The sequence below is a fragment of the Entelurus aequoreus genome, linkage group LG02 (genome assembly GCF_033978785.1).
Source record: "Entelurus aequoreus isolate RoL-2023_Sb linkage group LG02, RoL_Eaeq_v1.1, whole genome shotgun sequence".
NCBI classification, from domain to species: domain Eukaryota; kingdom Metazoa; phylum Chordata; class Actinopteri; order Syngnathiformes; family Syngnathidae; genus Entelurus; species Entelurus aequoreus.
The window spans coordinates 63,267,702-63,285,668 of NC_084732.1; the positions used below are offsets into that span (position 1 = coordinate 63,267,702).

The 17,967-nt window shown below is 37.3% G+C and overlaps 1 protein-coding gene across 1 annotated transcript in view; it reads right to left on the minus strand.

The window, feature by feature from the left end:
- serinc4 (serine incorporator 4) overlaps window positions 1-17,967 on the minus strand; it is an 85,630-nt gene that overhangs the window by 2,388 nt on the left and 65,275 nt on the right. Inside the window, exons 8-11 of the mRNA XM_062030494.1 lie at window positions 9,558-9,684; window positions 6,865-6,977; window positions 5,073-5,229; window positions 1-621 (exon numbers count right to left, since the gene is read on the minus strand). The exon at window positions 1-621 is cut by the window's left edge and continues 2,388 nt beyond it. Coding sequence (XP_061886478.1) covers window positions 414-621; window positions 5,073-5,229; window positions 6,865-6,977; window positions 9,558-9,684 — 605 coding nt within the window. The 3' untranslated portion in view covers window positions 1-413. The remainder of the gene's footprint in view (window positions 622-5,072; window positions 5,230-6,864; window positions 6,978-9,557; window positions 9,685-17,967) is intronic.

Sequence of the window (17,967 nt, forward strand, 5' to 3'; positions counted from 1 at the left end):
TTTTATTTATTGAGGGCCAATCAAATAGTAGCAACAGGCCACAAATGCACTTTGGACACCCTTGGTCTAAGTAAACATCACAATTATGGTTAATAACATGTTATCACTAACAACAAGCAGGACATGACTTCGTGACACATCCAAAAAATATATTTTTTAAGTCCACTTCTAACAGCTAGATGCTTTTTTTTAGTTATTATAAGAAAGTAAAAAAAAGTGTCCACTGATTTGCTGTATTTCCATCACCGTACAGTTCATCTCATCACTTTGGCAAGTCATACAGTCTTCAAGAAAACATCAGAGCATCTCACTGCGATGTGAGTCTTTCACCCTTCACCCACGTGGCTTCCATCCATGGAAAAAATGTCCTCGGTAGGGTAAAGAAAGACATGTGACCTTCCTCCCTTCTCTGGTCAGACGCTGACATTGACGTGACGGGAGGACGGCGAGCGGCGTTTAATGCGCGAGCGTCGAGGTCTGGGCTGGTTTTGACAGCTGCACAAAGGGCCCAGCAGCAGCCAAAGGTAGAGGATCACACAAGCCCAGCACGACGACATCTTCACCCAGAAAGTAGACCAGCTGCCGTGGGTGAAGGTGGTCTCCAGCACTGCTGACTCGTAGCTGGAAAAAGAAAACACTTGTAAAATCATAGCTCGAAGAGAAAATGGTAGTTTTTTTCGGCGTTCATTAGGAATTCATGTGTGAAATGAAAAGCAGCAATGGAGACACTTCCAGCCACGCCCACTCGGTCCTGAAGGCGCTGTGCTCCTATCTACTCTACTTTATGAGACACATTTATTGATCTATGTCAGGGGCGTCAAACTGATCCGCTTTTATCCGGCCCGCGGGATGAGTTTGTTAAGTATAACAATGAGCCAACATTTTTGAATGAAAGAAACTGCTGTTCTAAATGTGTCCACTAGATGTCGTAATAGCAATTATTTGTATCTTTGTAGATGATGCTACATACTGTATGTAAAAAAAAATAAACCACATGATGTTAGTGCACCAGTCGAGGAAAATTATCAAACTACATAAATAACATCCTGTAGTCAGATTTTTATATTATTTTTGTATCTTGATAGATTGAAAATTAACACCAATGAGTTGACTAATGAACGTTATCACTTACATGGAAACATGTAAGTGTAAAAAAAAAAAAAACATTATGATTTGAACATTTTCAGAATATGCTTGTTCTATTTTTAAACATAGAAAACAATCAGAAGTTGTCCTTATTTTTAAGTTATCGTGCCGTGATTTTACCAGTCCGGCCCACTTGGGAGTAGATTTTTCTCAATGTGCCCCCCCATCTAAAATGAGTTTGACACCCCTGATCTATGTAAATTATAAATGTCAGACATGCACTGGGGATAGGTTGATTGGCAACACTAAATTGGCCCTAGTGTGTGAGTGTGAGTGTGAATGTTGTCTGTCTATCTGTGTTGGCCCTGTGAGGAGGTGGCGACTTGTCCAGGGTGTACCCCGCCTTCCCCCAGAATGCAGCTGAGATAGGCTCCAGCACCCCCCGCGACCCCGAATGGGACAAGCGGTGGAAAATGGAGTTGAGTTGAGTTGAGTTGAGTTGAGTTTGAGTTTATTTCGAACATGCAAGCATACAACATGATACATCACAATTTCCAGTTTCTCTTTTCAACATGTTCGAAAAGGAGTAGGAAGAAGCAGAGCTTATTTAATCCTACCCCTTTTCTTTACATAACAGTTGCTGAAACTTTTTTTATTCACTTCCTGTTCTCAATTTTTTCACAATAAACTCCATATGTAATCACAATAAAAATAAATAAATAAATAATAGTAAGAATTTAATAATAATAATTGGTGAAGTAAGTCATATTTCATATGATGAGATAAGTAAGATTACTTTAAGAATGAATGAATGAATGGATGAAATAAATTGAAAATGTTTGTCATGGTTCTTCTTCTTTGTACTTTGTAAACACTTTGAGTTTGAAGAGTTTCTTGAAGTGGATCATATTAGTACATTGTTTGATTGCTTTGCTTAATCCATTCCATAATTTAATTCCACATACTGATATACTGAAGGTCTTAAGTATTGTACGTGCGTACAAATGTTTTAAATTACATTTTTCTCTAAGATTATATTTCTCCTCTTTTGTTGAGAAGAATTGTTGTATATTCTTGGGTAGCAGGTTATAGTTTGCTTTGTGCATAATTTTAGCTGTTTGCAAATTCACTATGTCGTGGAATTTCAGTATCTTTGATTCAATAAATAAAGGGTTTGTATGTTCTCTATATCCAACATTATGTATTATTCTAACTGATCTTTTTTGTAACACCGTTAATGAATGAAGTGTACTTTTGTAATTATTTCCCCATATTTCTACACAGTAGCTCAGATATGGTAACACTAGTGAGCAGTAGAGAATATGAAGGGATTTTTGGTCTAGAACATGTTTTGCTTTATTCATTATTGACGTGTTTCTTGCAACTTTATGTTGTATATTTTTTACGTGAGATTTCCAGTTCAATTTATCATCAATCATTATACCTAGAAATTTGGTTTCATTTACTCTTTCAATTTCTATTCCGTCTATTTGTATTTGTGTTTGACTTTCTCTTCTACTATTACCAAATAGCATTATTTTAGTTTTACTAAGATTCAACGATAGTCTGTTTTTGTCAAACCATCTTTTTAGTTTGTTAATTTCTTCTGTTATTATTTGTATTATCTCCTGTGTGTTCTCTCCTGAACAAAACGCTGTTGTATCATCCGCAAATAATACTAACTTTAAATCTTTTGTAACTTTACAAATGTCATTTATATAGAGATTGAATAATTTAGGTCCTAATATTGATCCCTGATGGATGGATGGATGTTAGAAAGAAGAGGATAAGAAAAACTGAACACAGAAACAGATCTGTATAGACAGTGAAAACCGTTGCCAATGTGACTGAACGTAAACATAAAATATACTCATATTTACTGGTGACTTTAGCCAAATACATAATAAGAATGACTGATCATAAAGAATTCTTAAAAATATGCCATGGTTTTGCTCCAATTGTTTTGGTTTCTTGTGTTTTTATCAGATATTTACTACCCTTATCTAAGAGAGCTGCTGCATTAATTCATTTGCATGTATTGACTGGGGCTTGGCGATATGGCAAAAAGAAACATCACGATCCAATCTTGATTAATATTACCAATTTTCATATTTTTTTAACCTGCCAGTTTTAAAGCGTTTTACTAAAAAACTAATTGAAATCGTTTCCATTTTTCATTAACAAACTGCGTAAACAACAAAGAAAATTCAGTAAGATAAACATAGAAACATATTTAAAATGTGTATTTAGAAGTAAAACAAAGGTAGAAAAATATAAAGTAACACAATGAACAATTTTACAACACCCAAAATAAACAAATTGCCCCGTCAGGGATAATGAAGACCTATTAAAAAGCAAACATTATCATTTTCAACTTATGACATCATTTTTCTGCATGCCGAATATTGTGGAAAAAATTTGGACACCCTCGTTTTATACCGTGTTCGTGCTGATATCATATGGATCAATATAAGTATCGGCCAATACTCAAGGCCCCAATTACAGCATGACATCAAGACGATTTTTCGTTGTTTTGTTGGTTAGACCGGATGTGAAGCATAACGTTATTATCGTGAAGCCCCCAACCGGACGTGTGTGACAAAAGACTTGACATGTTTTGATGACAATTTCGGATAAAAATGACTCTAGACCACAGGTGTCAAACTCAAGGCCCGGGGGCCAGTTCTGGCCCGCCACATCATTTTCTGTGGCCCTCGAAAGCCTGGAAAAAATGGGTTTCAATAAAATACTTTTTTTTTTTTAGTAAATGCATTCGTTCTTTCAATTTTGACAGAAAAAAAATGCATAATTTAAACTTTAATATTATTTGATCATGCCAATTATATTATTATATACTGTATTGCAAAACTATTTTTGTGAGATAAAAACAAATAGTTAAATATCTGCTTGTCACCTGTATTTATTTATTTGGGACGGTGTGGCGCTGCTGGGAGAGTGGCTGTGCCAGCAAGCTGAGGTTTCCTGGTTCGATCCCCAGCTTCTACCAATCTAGTCACGTCTGTTGTGTCCTTGAGAAAGACACTGCACCCTTGCTCCTGATGGGTCGTGGTTAGCGCCTTGCATGGCAGCTCCCACCATCACTGTGTGAAGGTGTGTGTGAATGGGTGAATGTGGAAATAGTGTCAACGCGCTTTGAGTATCTTGAAGGTAGAAAAGTGCTATACAAGTACAAACGTACAACCCGTTTACATTTACCATTTATGATTTTAAAGCAAGTTATACAAAACAAATGTAATAATCAAATTCGTATGCATTTCGATTAATCATGATTAATCACAGGTTATTACCCACATGCATAATGTAAATTAATTTCTAAAATGTGGCCCTCTGAAAGCGGCCATAACTGCGATGTGGCCCTTGGTGAAAATTAGTTTGACACCCCTGCTTTAGACTTTCTCTCTACCGTCTTTGTTTCTGCTGTCCTTCAAGCAACATAAATGATGTAACACATAATCTGACTTGTTGACTTCCTGCGATTGTTAGCAAACAACTTTTGGGACTCTAATCGCGGTAATGTCAATAATTCCAAGGGCTGTCTTGGAACTAATGCTTTTCATAGTCAAATCTGCTCTGTTAACATCATTGCTACTTGCAAATGTGCTTCAGCTTTAATTACCAGTTGGTACAATAACAGATAGAAAAACTGTGATTACATACAGTAATACATGGCGGTAAGGTAATACAAAATATATATTTTGGTGCTCTTTGTTAGTTGTCGTGCTTTTATTTTGACGATTGTTTTTTCCACTGCCCAGGAAGTAAGTGTGATGCTGTGTAATAAGACTGTTGTTAACCTTCACCCTGCTTAGTGATAATGATGACGTAACAATATTACAACACAATAACGGACACATTTTTCATAGATTATAACTCTTTTGTTGGGTCTCACATTTGACGTCGAACATAACTGGCCGGGGCTCGGTCGATTTAAGCAGACTTAAGCGGCATCGCTGCTGTTGACTAACCTGAACCAGTTGGTGAGGGTCATCATGACGTATAGTGAGGCCAGGAAGAAGACAAAATGGAAGAAGAAGTAGCTGTAAGCGACCCTCTGGGTCTCGTTGTGAATGACCTTCTGACACCCTTTGTTGTTGTCGTCGTCAACCACAAACTCTTCCTCAACTGACAAGAAGATGAAAATAAGCCAAACGGAAAGTCACAAAGCAGAGAAAGAGAGGCCTGTAAGAAACATTGGGCTGTGTCACAATTCGTACAATTCCTTATTCAACACGTAACTTCTCCAGCGCTTAGGAGCATTCACACTAAGACCTACCACAACATGCAGTAACCGCCAGTAGCTGCGCCTTGCGTTACTGTGATGGACACTTACCACCCTCAATCGTCTCCTTCTTGGCTACGTAGCGAAATAGGGAGGGACAAACTTGAGTGGTTGCAATTCACCATTAAAAAGGAGAAAAGAAGGATGAGGATTGTGATGTGGGTGAGTGACCACAGCAATCGCTTTAAGACCAAACTGCGCTGTCAACGAAACTGAGTATGCAGTATACAAAATATACTGTCATGATCTCTCATGACAATTATTAGTTTAATGTATTTTGTTCAATTTCCTGTCCAACGTTCTTATTTTTGTTGGCATTTCCTGTTTGCATCCTTTTGCCACTACCTTTCGTGTATAGGTGCTGGCTTCTTCACCTGTCCCTGATTGACAATCAGGACATACTTGTTCCTGGTTGCTTCTGGATGTGGCTGGGTCATTGCTTGACTTATTTTGTATTTTTTGCTTTGTACCTAAACAGTTACAGTTTTCCCTATGCTTCCCGTGCACTTCCTTGCTGCACTGTTTCTTTATAGTTGTTAATAAATGCATTTCACCTGCACTTTGCCTGCTGTCTCTGCATCCTGGGGTCAGAACTCACGACATCCACATCATACTGTATATACCGTATAAAAGCATGCTGTACATATTGAAGTGTACTGATGGAAGCATTTGATTTGTGACACAGCCCATGGCTTAGTTGTTGTGTATCTTGACCTTTCACATGGTCCCACTTGAGTGATACATTTACATACGTTTACATACATTTGCAAATACACATTTAATGGTTATTGACTCAGATGCAGATTATGGTTCACACATAGATAGATAGATAGATAGATAGATAGATAGATAGATAGATAGATAGATAGATAGATAGATAGATAGATAGATAGATAGATAGATAGATAGATAGATAGATAGATAGATAGATAGATAGATAGATAGATAGATAGATAGATAGATAGTACTTTATTGATTTCTTTAGGAGAGTTCCCTCAGGAAAATTAAAACACATATAGTTATTTATAAAGTTCTAGCTCAAAGACAAATAAAACTATCATCATGGAAGTCTTCACCAGTAAGAAGAGTGACCACCTTGCATGGTCCAGACCTGCACCACTGATTGAGACACAGGCTGTGAACTTATTGTCCAGCACTGCTCTTGAGGCGTTCGACAGTGCGGTTTACACAGTGTGCTATCGCACATTCGCACTGGTTACATTACAGAAGGTTATGTCAGACATTGGACAAGATTCACACCAATACTTGCAAAAATATTGCAAATATTTAAAAAAATACTCCTATGGAATGATTACAACGTGTGCACTACTTCATAAGAATGAGTTTAAGCAAACAATATTGCACATTAGGATTACTACTATCTTCTGATGTGAGCAAAACATCAGCTTTTCCTACGAACCGGCTGCACAGAGATCTGTTTTCACCGTGTGGAAAGTAGTCCTAATTAAAGAACAAACCTTCTTCCTCCTCAGGGCAGCAGAAACAGCAGGTGGCTTTCTGGAACTCATAGCGGTAAACCTTGATCATCCAAAAGGGACCAAATACCTCAGCAAGGTAGGAGGCTTCATTGCTGTGGAAACATAATGTGGAAACATGAGTTTCCTCTTTCTGAAATAGGGTACTCTAATGTACAGAATAATTGTACATTGTATTTATTGGGCTTTATATACTAATATTCCAAACAACAAGTGCTAAATAGCATGTGCAAACTATAAAATTGCCCATATTAGTGGGTGTGTTGCGGGTGATCTCCAGTATAAAGATTTACTAAGATCCAAACACCATGCGCTAAACAGTACAATCTAAAAATAGTGTGTACTATTAGTGGCCTTGTTGCGTGTGATCTACTAACACTGCATGTACAATTGAAAAGTGGTGCAGATGATTTTGCGTGTACTATACGGGGCCTCACCATGGAGACGCTCCCATTTACTGCACATTCACGTTATCATGCTCCTACCTGTGGCGCTTTGCTATGTTTTCAAACATGCCGGAGACATTTACCACTTTTTATGGGCATTTTAGAAGCAGTTGTGCAGTGCATCTATATTGAAATAATTTTTCTTTCTTTTTTTACAGCTCGAGGTGCTCTCATTGTAGAGAGGCGGCACTCACTACTGCTCAACTTAAGGCTTAAGAAATGCATACTTAAAGAAGTTTTTTGCATGTAATATATATTTTATGTGAAATAAAACATTAAATGACACCAAAAAGCATTAATTGAATCTGTTTTAATAAGCCCTTAAATCCTTTAGCAGCTATAGAATTGTAAAATGACGTTGACGGAGATGTATCTGTTCATTGTCTGTATGTGCAGCGCAAGCACTGATTCTGCAGCCGTGTGTGGAACTGTCAGTTTGCACGTTCTTCTGACACGTGCTAAAAAAAAAGGCAAAATAGTGCTCCCACAATGGTGATGAGTGTTGATGAATCAGATTGTGTGTGAATTTTAGTGAATCAGGCAAAGTGTTTACAACTGATAACAGGTGCAAAACTGGTGCAGACTATCCTATTTAAATGAGATTTTGGCATGTACTACCAGCTGTCACCATGAAGACATTCATTTAATGTACATCCATCGACCTTTGACATTTTTTCTGCAATATGCTCGACCCGTGCTTCCGGCACAACACCAACAATAACTGAGATGGTGCACTAAAAGGATCCAGAAGCAAGAAAGTTGCAATATTTTTTTTTCATATAGGAGATGTGTTAATATTATCATGCAATAATAGTTGTGTTTAAAAAAAAAGAAAAAGTAATGCCTTTAAAAAAAACGCCAGCAGGCACCATCGTTGTTATGTCTCTAAATCAGGCCTTATGTCATTTCTCAGCTAAAACATGGACTTTCTGGACAAATGATATGTCTAATATTTTTATTTCTGACAGAAATGTATCGATTGTCGACACGAGCACAAACTATTCTTTCTCTCCATTGTCATTGCAACGATCGCTTCCTCCTGACCGCTCCTCAGCCATTTGTGCGTAATACTGCGCCAGTTTGCACACCCAACGTGCTAAATATAGTCGCAAAACAGCGGCTGCAAAACAGTTTCAGTGTCGTAGAATCACATTGCGAGTGCTCAATGATTATATTTGCATCTCCCCCTCACGGTGTTGTGGGCATTCTAATAATAAGCATAAATTCTGCATACTCATGAAGACATACACGCTAAATGGATTTCAGTCACTATTTTGTTCACTTAAAAGATGAAATCCTTTGCGCCCGAGCTTAGTCGATCCGCTTTGCGTGCGCTGTCAAGTTTGCAAGTGTTTTAATACACATCAATCAATCTTTATTTATATAGCCCTAAATCACAAGTGTCTCAAAGGGCTGCACAAGCCACAACGATATCCTCGGTACAGAGCCCACATACGGGCAAGGAAAACTCACCCCAGTGGGACGTCAATGTGAATGACTATGAGAAACCCCCCCCCCCCCCCCCCCCCAGCACCAACATAAGCAGTACAATACAGACTCAGATATAATAATAACAATACAATAAAATGGAGACCAATATAAAGAAGTAGGTTGCTGCATGACCTCAGCTCAGGCCAGCTCAGGAACAATGTCCCCATAGTAGTTAAGGTACATGGAGAAGTGCTAAAGTACAAGTGTGCTAAATTGTTGCATATAATAAGTGGGCTGAAGGTACACAATACACATCTCCCTTGGCCTAGTAAGTTAAAGTGCTGCTATTATTGCCTTATAGCACAAGTTATTACCGATAATAGATGTCTTTATGCATGTAGAATTGCACCAAAAAAGCATACATAAGTGTATCTATGTATGAAATATAGCACAAAATATGAACTTTTAGAATAGAAATACAAATCCATAGAAATAGAAATCCATTGGAACTAACGGCAAGTACATCTAGTTTTATTGTATTCTATTGCTCTATGCTCGTTTAATGCATCAGAAACATTAGCCAAAGAATAAGCCCACGAGCTCGTAAAAATTAGTAAAGGCAAAAACGCCAGGGCTGCCAGTAATTCAGCTTTATAGTGAGTTATATTTTTATTTATCTGCCACATGCAAGAATAATGCCTACATTAAACTGGTGCCAGGTGCAAAAGAGGTGCACCCGTGATGTACTGTAGTATGATTTGATAGTAATGGTTTGTAGCAGGTGCACAGATCACTTACCATGCAAAGAGAACACAGCAGTACATGATTGCAGCTCCAATGATGGCCACGGCATTGCCCTCATTCTGAATGCCATCTTGTCCCACGCTGGGGTAGCAGACAGTCATGTTCATGCCCTGATACACAACTAACAACAGATGCACACTTTTAAATATGGCGTCTCACAAAGGCAGCAGTTGGTCATTTTGTCAGTTTAACCTTCTTCCCTGAAAGGACTATAATTTAAGCAAAAGTAGCAACCCGTGTTTAAAGGCCTACTGAAACCCACTACTACCGACCACGCAGTCTGATAGTTTATATATCAATGATGAAATCTTAACATTGCAACACATGCCAATACGGCCGGGTTAACTTATAAAGTGCAATTTTAAATTTACTGCGAAACTTCCGGTTGAAAACGTCTATGTATGCTGACGTATGCGCGTGACGTCAATCGTTGAAACGGATTGAATCCAATACAAAAAGCTCTGTTTTCATCTCAAAATTCCACAGTATTCTGGACATCTGTGTTGGTGAATCTTTTGCAATTTGTTTAATGAACAATGAAGACTGCAAAGAAGAAAGTTGTAGGTGGGATCGGTGTATTAACGGCGGACTACAGCAACACAACCAGGAGGACTTTGAGATGGATAGCAGACGCGCTAGCCGCCGACCTCACCTTGACTTCCTCCGTCTCCGGGCCGCCGACCGCATCTATGATCGGGTGAAGTCCTTCGTCGCGCCGTCGATCGCTGGAACGCAGGTGAGCACGGGTGTTGATGAGCAGATGAGGGCTGGCGTAGGTGGATAGCTAATGCTTTTAGCATAGCTCTGTGAAGTCCCGTTGTTAAGTTAGCTTCAATGGCGTCGTTAGCAACAGCATTGTTAAGCTTCGCCAGCCTGGAAAGCATTAACCGTGTAGTTACATGTCCATGGTTTAATAGTATTGTTGATTTTCTGTCTATCCTTCCAGTCAGGGGTTTATTTATTTTGTTTCTATCTGCATTTAAGCCCGATGCTATCACGTTAGCTCCGTAGCTAAAGAGCTTCGCCGATGTATTGTCGTGGGGATAAAAGTCACTGTGAATGTCCATTTCGCGTTCTCGACTCTCATTTTCAAGAGGATATAGTATCCGAGGTGGTTTAAAATACAAATCCGTGATCCACAATAGAAAAAGGAGAGAGTGTGGAATCCAATGAGCCAGCTTGTACCTAAGTTACGGTCAGAGCGAAAAAAGATACGTCCTGCACTGCACTCTAGTCCTTCACTCTCACGTTCCTCATCCACGAATCTTTCATCCTCACTCAAATTAATGGGGTAACCGTCGCTTTCTCGGTCCGAATCGCTCTCGCTGCATTGTAAACAATGGGGAAATGTGAGGAGCCTTTCAACATGTGACGTCACGCTACTTCCGGTACAGGCAAGGCTTTTTTTTATCAGCGACCAAAAGTTGCAACTTTATCGTCGATGTTCTCTACTAAATCCTCTCAGCAAAAATATGGCAATATCGCAAAATGATCAAGTATGACACATTGAATGGATCTGCTATCCCCGTTTAAATAAAAAAAAATCATTTCAGTAGGCCTTTAAGTCGACATTCCTCAGGTGTACACAAGCGGTTGTCGACATAACCGAAACGAAACATTGGACATTTACATATGACTTTGGCCGGAGACATACAGAGGATGGGCGATAAAGATAGTTCAACTAACTGCAGTTTGAGACATTATTTTCCTGTAATAATGCATACATTTGTGAAAAATCTCAGGAAGAAAGGAGCTTTGATGTTGACCGCCATGCTCCAAAAAGGACTGTTACCATCTTTGCAGTCATCATGGTACAATTACTGTTGTTGCGCCTATTGCCTCTCATCTCTCCCGCAGCTGCTAAATGTACAAAAAAAGGTAAAGTACCACTGATTGTCACACGCACACAAGGTGTGGTGAAATTACCCTCTGCATTTGACACATCCCCTTGTTCCACCCCCTGGGAGGTGAGGGGAGCAGTGAGCAGCAGGTTGTGGATGTATATCAAAAAGTTGGTCAACTTTGACATTCAACTTAGACCCGGAGATGGTGAGAATGACACGATAAGATGCTTGTTTTCCCTAACCTTTTTTTAAACCTGCGTGAGGATTATGAATAATTATTCATCTAAATGGGAAGATATAAACATCCCATCAGTTGGCATCCCACTGAGAGCAGACATTGTACAGTAAAATATTTTTTTATTATGTTTGTAGTTTGTATTTTTAGCACTTATCAAATACTCCTACTTGCTGGATCTGCTTATCACTCAGATTCTAAAACATCCTCCTTATATTCAGGCTCAAAAATATAATGTTCTGGATCATCATTTGTCCCAAAGTCGTTTTTGTTGTATCTCATGAAGTCTGTCATGATTATTAGTTGTTGTTGTTGAAGGGAAAAGTGAACGTTGTGATGCATCTGTGAAATTAATACGCCGTCGTATGCTTAAAATGAGCAAAATATTGTAATTATACTGTGCCTGTTACTACATTACAGTGTGTATATAAAACATTGATGGAGCCTTTTGGATGGTTTTATTAGCTGACTTTTACTAGTGTATATTCATGAGTTAGAATGAATAAAGAAAAGAAAAGACAAAAGAAAAGTTATTGTCTTACATAGAGATTGTGAATGATAGAAAAAATTCCAAACCCAGTGCAGTTCCCCCTTAAAGGGGTCATATTATGATTTTTAAACTACATCAGAAACACTTTCTTGTGGTCTACATAACTTGTAATGGTGGTGTTTTGGTCAAAATGTTGCAGAAATGTTGCATTAAAGATTCTATCTCCAAAGCAGGGGGATAGAGATGGACCTGGAGCACATCGAGGCTTGTCACCCACTGCCCATGAGGAACCAGAGACCACCCGCTGTCATCATGAGATTCGCAAACAGAAAGAAGAAGATCGCACTATTAAGGCAAGGACGCAAACTCAAAGGAACAGATGTTTTCATCAATGAACACTTGACCAAGAAAAATGCTGACATTGCAAGGGTCGCACGACAACTTAAAAGGCAAAGCAAGATTCAACAAACCTGGGTAACGAACTGTAAGATCTTCATCAAACTAAATGGGACGCCGGAGGAAGCAAAAGTCTTGGTGATAAGGAAAATGGAAGATCTTGATAAGTATTGACATTGATGCAGTACTTGGTATCAATGTAGCTTGTGACTTTTACATCATCTCAATGCTACCCACACCAAGAACACAGACCACACCAAGTATTAATATGGACATTTTACAGAAGATCCTCCAACATCAACAAAAAGAACTGGACATGTGTGAGTATCAAGAGCACACCACAACAGAGACTGATATGGACATAGACCCTGATAATAATTTTTTCTCTGCGATTGTTAAAAACTATAATTATTTTACCCGCGACAATATAAAAACAGTGTAAAATCAGATAGTCTATCTATAATACATTTCAATAGTCGAAGCATGTACACTAACTTTGAGGCTATCAAGGATTACTTGAAAGAATTTAGTCATCCATTTACCATTATTGCAGTCACTGAAACCTGGTTCAACAGTGATAAAGGTATTGATTTTAGTCTGAATGACTATGAATTAACATACATAAACAGAATAAATAAAATAGGAGGAGTGGTCTCATTGTACATTCATAAATCTGTTACATTTAAAGTTTTAACAAACATGACCATAGCAGTCGATGGATTATTTGAATGTTTAACAGTGGAAATCCTAAATGACAAAAAGACAAATATCTTCATGAGCTGTGTATATCGGGCACCTGGTTCAAGCATAGAAACTTTCAATGAGTGGATGGGTAAACTATTTTCCTCTGTGAACCAAAAAAACATATTTATCTGTGGTGATTTTAACATTGATTTGTTAAACTCAACCAAGCAAAATCATGTTGATGACTTCATTGACACAATGTACAGCTTGTCTCTATATCCAACCATAACCAAACCAAGCAGAATAACAACACATAGTGCCACAATCATTGACAACATTTTTACAAACATTATGGGAAATCAAGTCACCAGTGGCCTATTTATATGTGATATCACTGACCATTTACCTGTTTTTACTTTATATGACTGTCATCTCAAGAAAACCAAAGACACTATGGCAAAAATCTCTAAACGAATAACAACTGAGGAAACAATCTGTGCCCTAAACAATAGTTTAGCAGTTCAGGATTGGACTTCAGTATACAGAGAACCTAATGTGGACAGTGCTTATTGTAATTTTTTAGACATCTTTACTTTCCTGCATAATAAACATTGCCCCGTAAAAGAATATTTTATAAAAGGAAAAAATAAAAATAGCCCTTGGATCACAAAAGGGATAATCAATGCCTGTAAAAAGAAAAACAATCTCTACAAACTTTTCATCAAAATAAAAACAAAAGAAGTCGAACAACGATACAAGAAGTACAAAAATAAATTAACTGATATTATAAGAACAAGCAAACGGTTATATTATCAAAAAAAAACTATATGAAAACAAAAATAATATAAAAAGAACTTGGGATGTTTTGAATAGTCTAATAAAACAAGGATATTCTAAGTTGACATATCCTGATTACTTTATTGATGAAAACTGTGAAGATTATAATATGAGTAATGTAGTAAACAAGTTCAATAGTTTTTTTGTAAATGTTGGTCCTAAATTGGCTGTTGATATCCCAGACAATGGAGTTACAAAATCAACTATTGAACAGAATTCTTCGTCATTCTTCCTCTCAGCTACAAATGAGCAGGAAGTGACAAACATTGTGCGGAAGTGTAAAAGTAAGTGCTCCACTGACTGCCATGATATCAACATGATATTGGTTCAAAAGGTTATCATGAATATTGTAAAACCATTAACTTACATATGTAATTTATCATTCCAGACTGGCTGCTTTCCAAGTCAAATGAAAATCGCTAAAGTAACTCCGCTCTTCAAAAGTGACAGCAAACATGCTTTCACCAATTACAGACCAATCTCTCTTTTGCCTTAGTTCTCAAAAATCTTAGAGAAACTATTTAACTCTCGACTTGAATCCTTTCTTGAGAAGCATCATATAATCAATGACGGTCAGTATGGCTTTAGGTCCAAAAGAACAACTTCAATGGCAATAACTGAAGCTATTGAGGAAATTACTAATGCACTGGAGCATAAAAGATATGCAGTTGGTATTTTTATTGACCTAAAGAAAGCCTTTGATACCATTAATCATTCAATTCTACTAGATAAAATGGGAAGATATGGAATTAGGGGGCTGGCTGGTGACTGGTTAAAAAGTTATTTAACAGGGAGGGTACAGTTTGTTAAAATGGGTAAATTTTTATCTGATACTCTTGGCATTGCTTGTGGTGTCCCCCAAGGCTCCGTGTTGGGGCCAAAACTGTTTAATGTATATATTAATGATATGTTTAATACATCCAAAATACTGAAATTTATACTTTTTGCAGACGACACAAATTTATTCTACAGTAGTGATGACTATAATGAGCTCATAAATACACTAAACACAGAACTAAACATAGTAAAAAAATGGATGGACACAAATAAATTATCTTTGAATATAAATAAAACTAAGATAGTAATGTTTGGAAATCGCAACGTAACGTCTGAACAGAAAATAAGTATTGATGGTACCCAAATTGAAATCGTAAATGAGAATACATTTTTGGGAGTAATAATTGATAGTAAACTATCATGGAAACCTCATGTCAGACACATTAAAACAAAAATCTCCAAAAGCCTCTCAATTATAAACAAAGCAAAACTATACCTCAATGAAAATGCACTCCGTACTCTATACTGCACCTTGGTACTGCCATACCTTACATACTGTGTTGAAGTATGGGGGAATACTTACCAAAACACAATTCATCCTCTGATCATATTACAGAAAAGAGCAGTGCGGATCATTCACAACGTTGGTTATTTAGAACATACTCATAATCTGTTTATGCAATCAAAGTTGCTCAAATTTGATGACCTTGTTAAATATAATACATTAATAATCTTATATAAAGCATTTAACAAATTATTGCCACCTAATCTACAACGTTTTTTTATAAGACGAGTGCAAGCTCATAACTTGAGAGGCTTTGGATATTTCTTATTGCCGAGAGCTCAAACCACTCGTAAACGTTTTTGTGTGTCTGTATGCGGAGTAAAACTATGGAACAAACTGGACTTACAACACAAGCAATGCCAAACTATTAATCGATTTAAACTATTATACAAACATGGGGTCTGGTTCAAATATAGAGATGAGGGTCTTTAATTTGACCTGCTGCTATACTCTCAAAGTGTTAACATGTGCTCAATGTTTCCTTACCATTATTGCTATGTTGTCTATTACCATTATTGCTATGATGTCTATTACCATTGTTGGTATATTCATTATTCCTACATTGTTGATACAAATGATTGTTACAGTGTAATAATTATTGTTACCTGTGGTAATGCCATTATGATACAACATCTGTAATATAATCCTTGAACAAAGTGAGAGTGAAACTCATGTGAATAATCACTGAATGGAGAACTGGGGGTGGGATTAAATAAATTATCTTCTTCCCACTCCCTTCCAGGCAAAACTGGACAATAATGCACTATATTAATTTATATTATTATGTTTTGTCAACTTGTACGTCTTTGTCATTGCCTGAAATGAATAAATAAATCAATGAAAAAAAAAAAAATGAAAGACCCATCTTGAAAAAGGAATAAGAGCTTAAATGTTTTTATTTTTTTTTATAAATGGCTGTAATGATAATGTCAGTGAGGGATTTCTAATCCCTACTATGTTGGAATTGTTATTAATATTGATACTGTTGTTGATAATATTAATTTTTGTTTGACTGCTTTTGGATTGTTTTGTGTCATGTTTGTGTGTCCTCTCAATTGCTCTGTTTATTGATATTCTGAATGTTGCTGGGTCGGGTTTGGTTTTGGAATTGGAATTGCATTTTTATGGTATTGTTGTGTATTGTTTTGTTGGATTGATTCATAAAAAATAAAATAAATAAATAAAAGGAAATAAATACATAAAAAAAATTAAAATAATACAAATTTTAAAAAAATGTAAAAAGGAAGAAGAGCTGAGAATTTTAGCATGCAACCTTACATGTACTGCGCCAGCCAGAGTCTGACCCGCAGTGAGAGGAAAGCGAAGAAGAAACTTTAGAACCAAGAAGATAAAATTATCTCATAGGTGAGTTTTTTAGTTTTTTCTTTAAAACTATCAGCCCATTAGGCTGCAGGTATACAGGCTATCTTTTATTATAATATTGTTATTACTATATGTATGGAGCTATCCGCTGATGTAACAAATTGGTATACATTCATAAACTGGGGCAAAGCTCAAATAAATATCACCTCAATCAATCCCTCCATGGTTTGAAGTCAAATTTCCGGCTCCCATGGGGATCCCAAATACACAAAAACAGGCGCCAACAGGCAAGAAAAGTGTGTTTTGCATAATATGACATATTTGAAGAGCAGTTTGTGAATGAGGCCTATTCTTCTTTGAAACATGAGACGACAGTTCCACATGCGTGTAGGTCAGGTATTCACTTGCCAATAAAGACTTTTGAATATTTTGGCCACCCCTTTTTGTAAAGGGACCAAAAACAAGCCCATATATGGTCAATATGTTAAGGTTTGGGTTTGGCAAAAGGTGTTTAAGGTCATTTGAAAGGAAATACATTTCTTCCGGTCCTCTTTGTGTGTGTGTGTGTGTGTGTGTGTGTGTGTGTGTGTGTGTGTGTGTGTGTGTGTGTGTGTGTGTGTGTGTGTGTGTGTGTGTGTGTGCGCGCGTGTGTGTGTGTGTTTTTACATGTGTGTGTAAGTGTTATGGCGAGGTCACGAAGCAGAAAAAGCCCTGCAGGGACAGTCAAGTTGACAATGACCTGTGACAGTAACACTGATTATGTTGACTATTTTAGTTTAATTATATAGCCCACCCCCCTTAAACACACAGACACAGACATGGGCACACATGAAATATTATTGTCTGTGTGTGGTTCACATATTGTGTTAAAAATGTTGGCTTATCTCCTGCATGCGCATAGTTTTCCAACAAGTTGCTACAATGTCTCTCACTGCCCCAGGACTCACAGACACACACTTTGTTGACACCAGGAGTGTAGTAGTAGAAAATACAACTACAGTGGAACTCCTTCATGTCCACGCCCTTTCATGCTGACTGACTGACGTTGGCATTACAGGTTGTCGACATAGCCAACACTTAAACGCTTGTGAAAATGATGATAAATTATTTTTGAACCTGTGCAGTTTGTTGACATGGTTTTCTTTCATGTGTGTGGAATATGTCTTAAAACAAGATTTTATTCTATAAATACAAATGTTTGTGGAGGAAAGTTTTGTTTGCACATTTCACCCCTGATTACAACATTTTTGTAA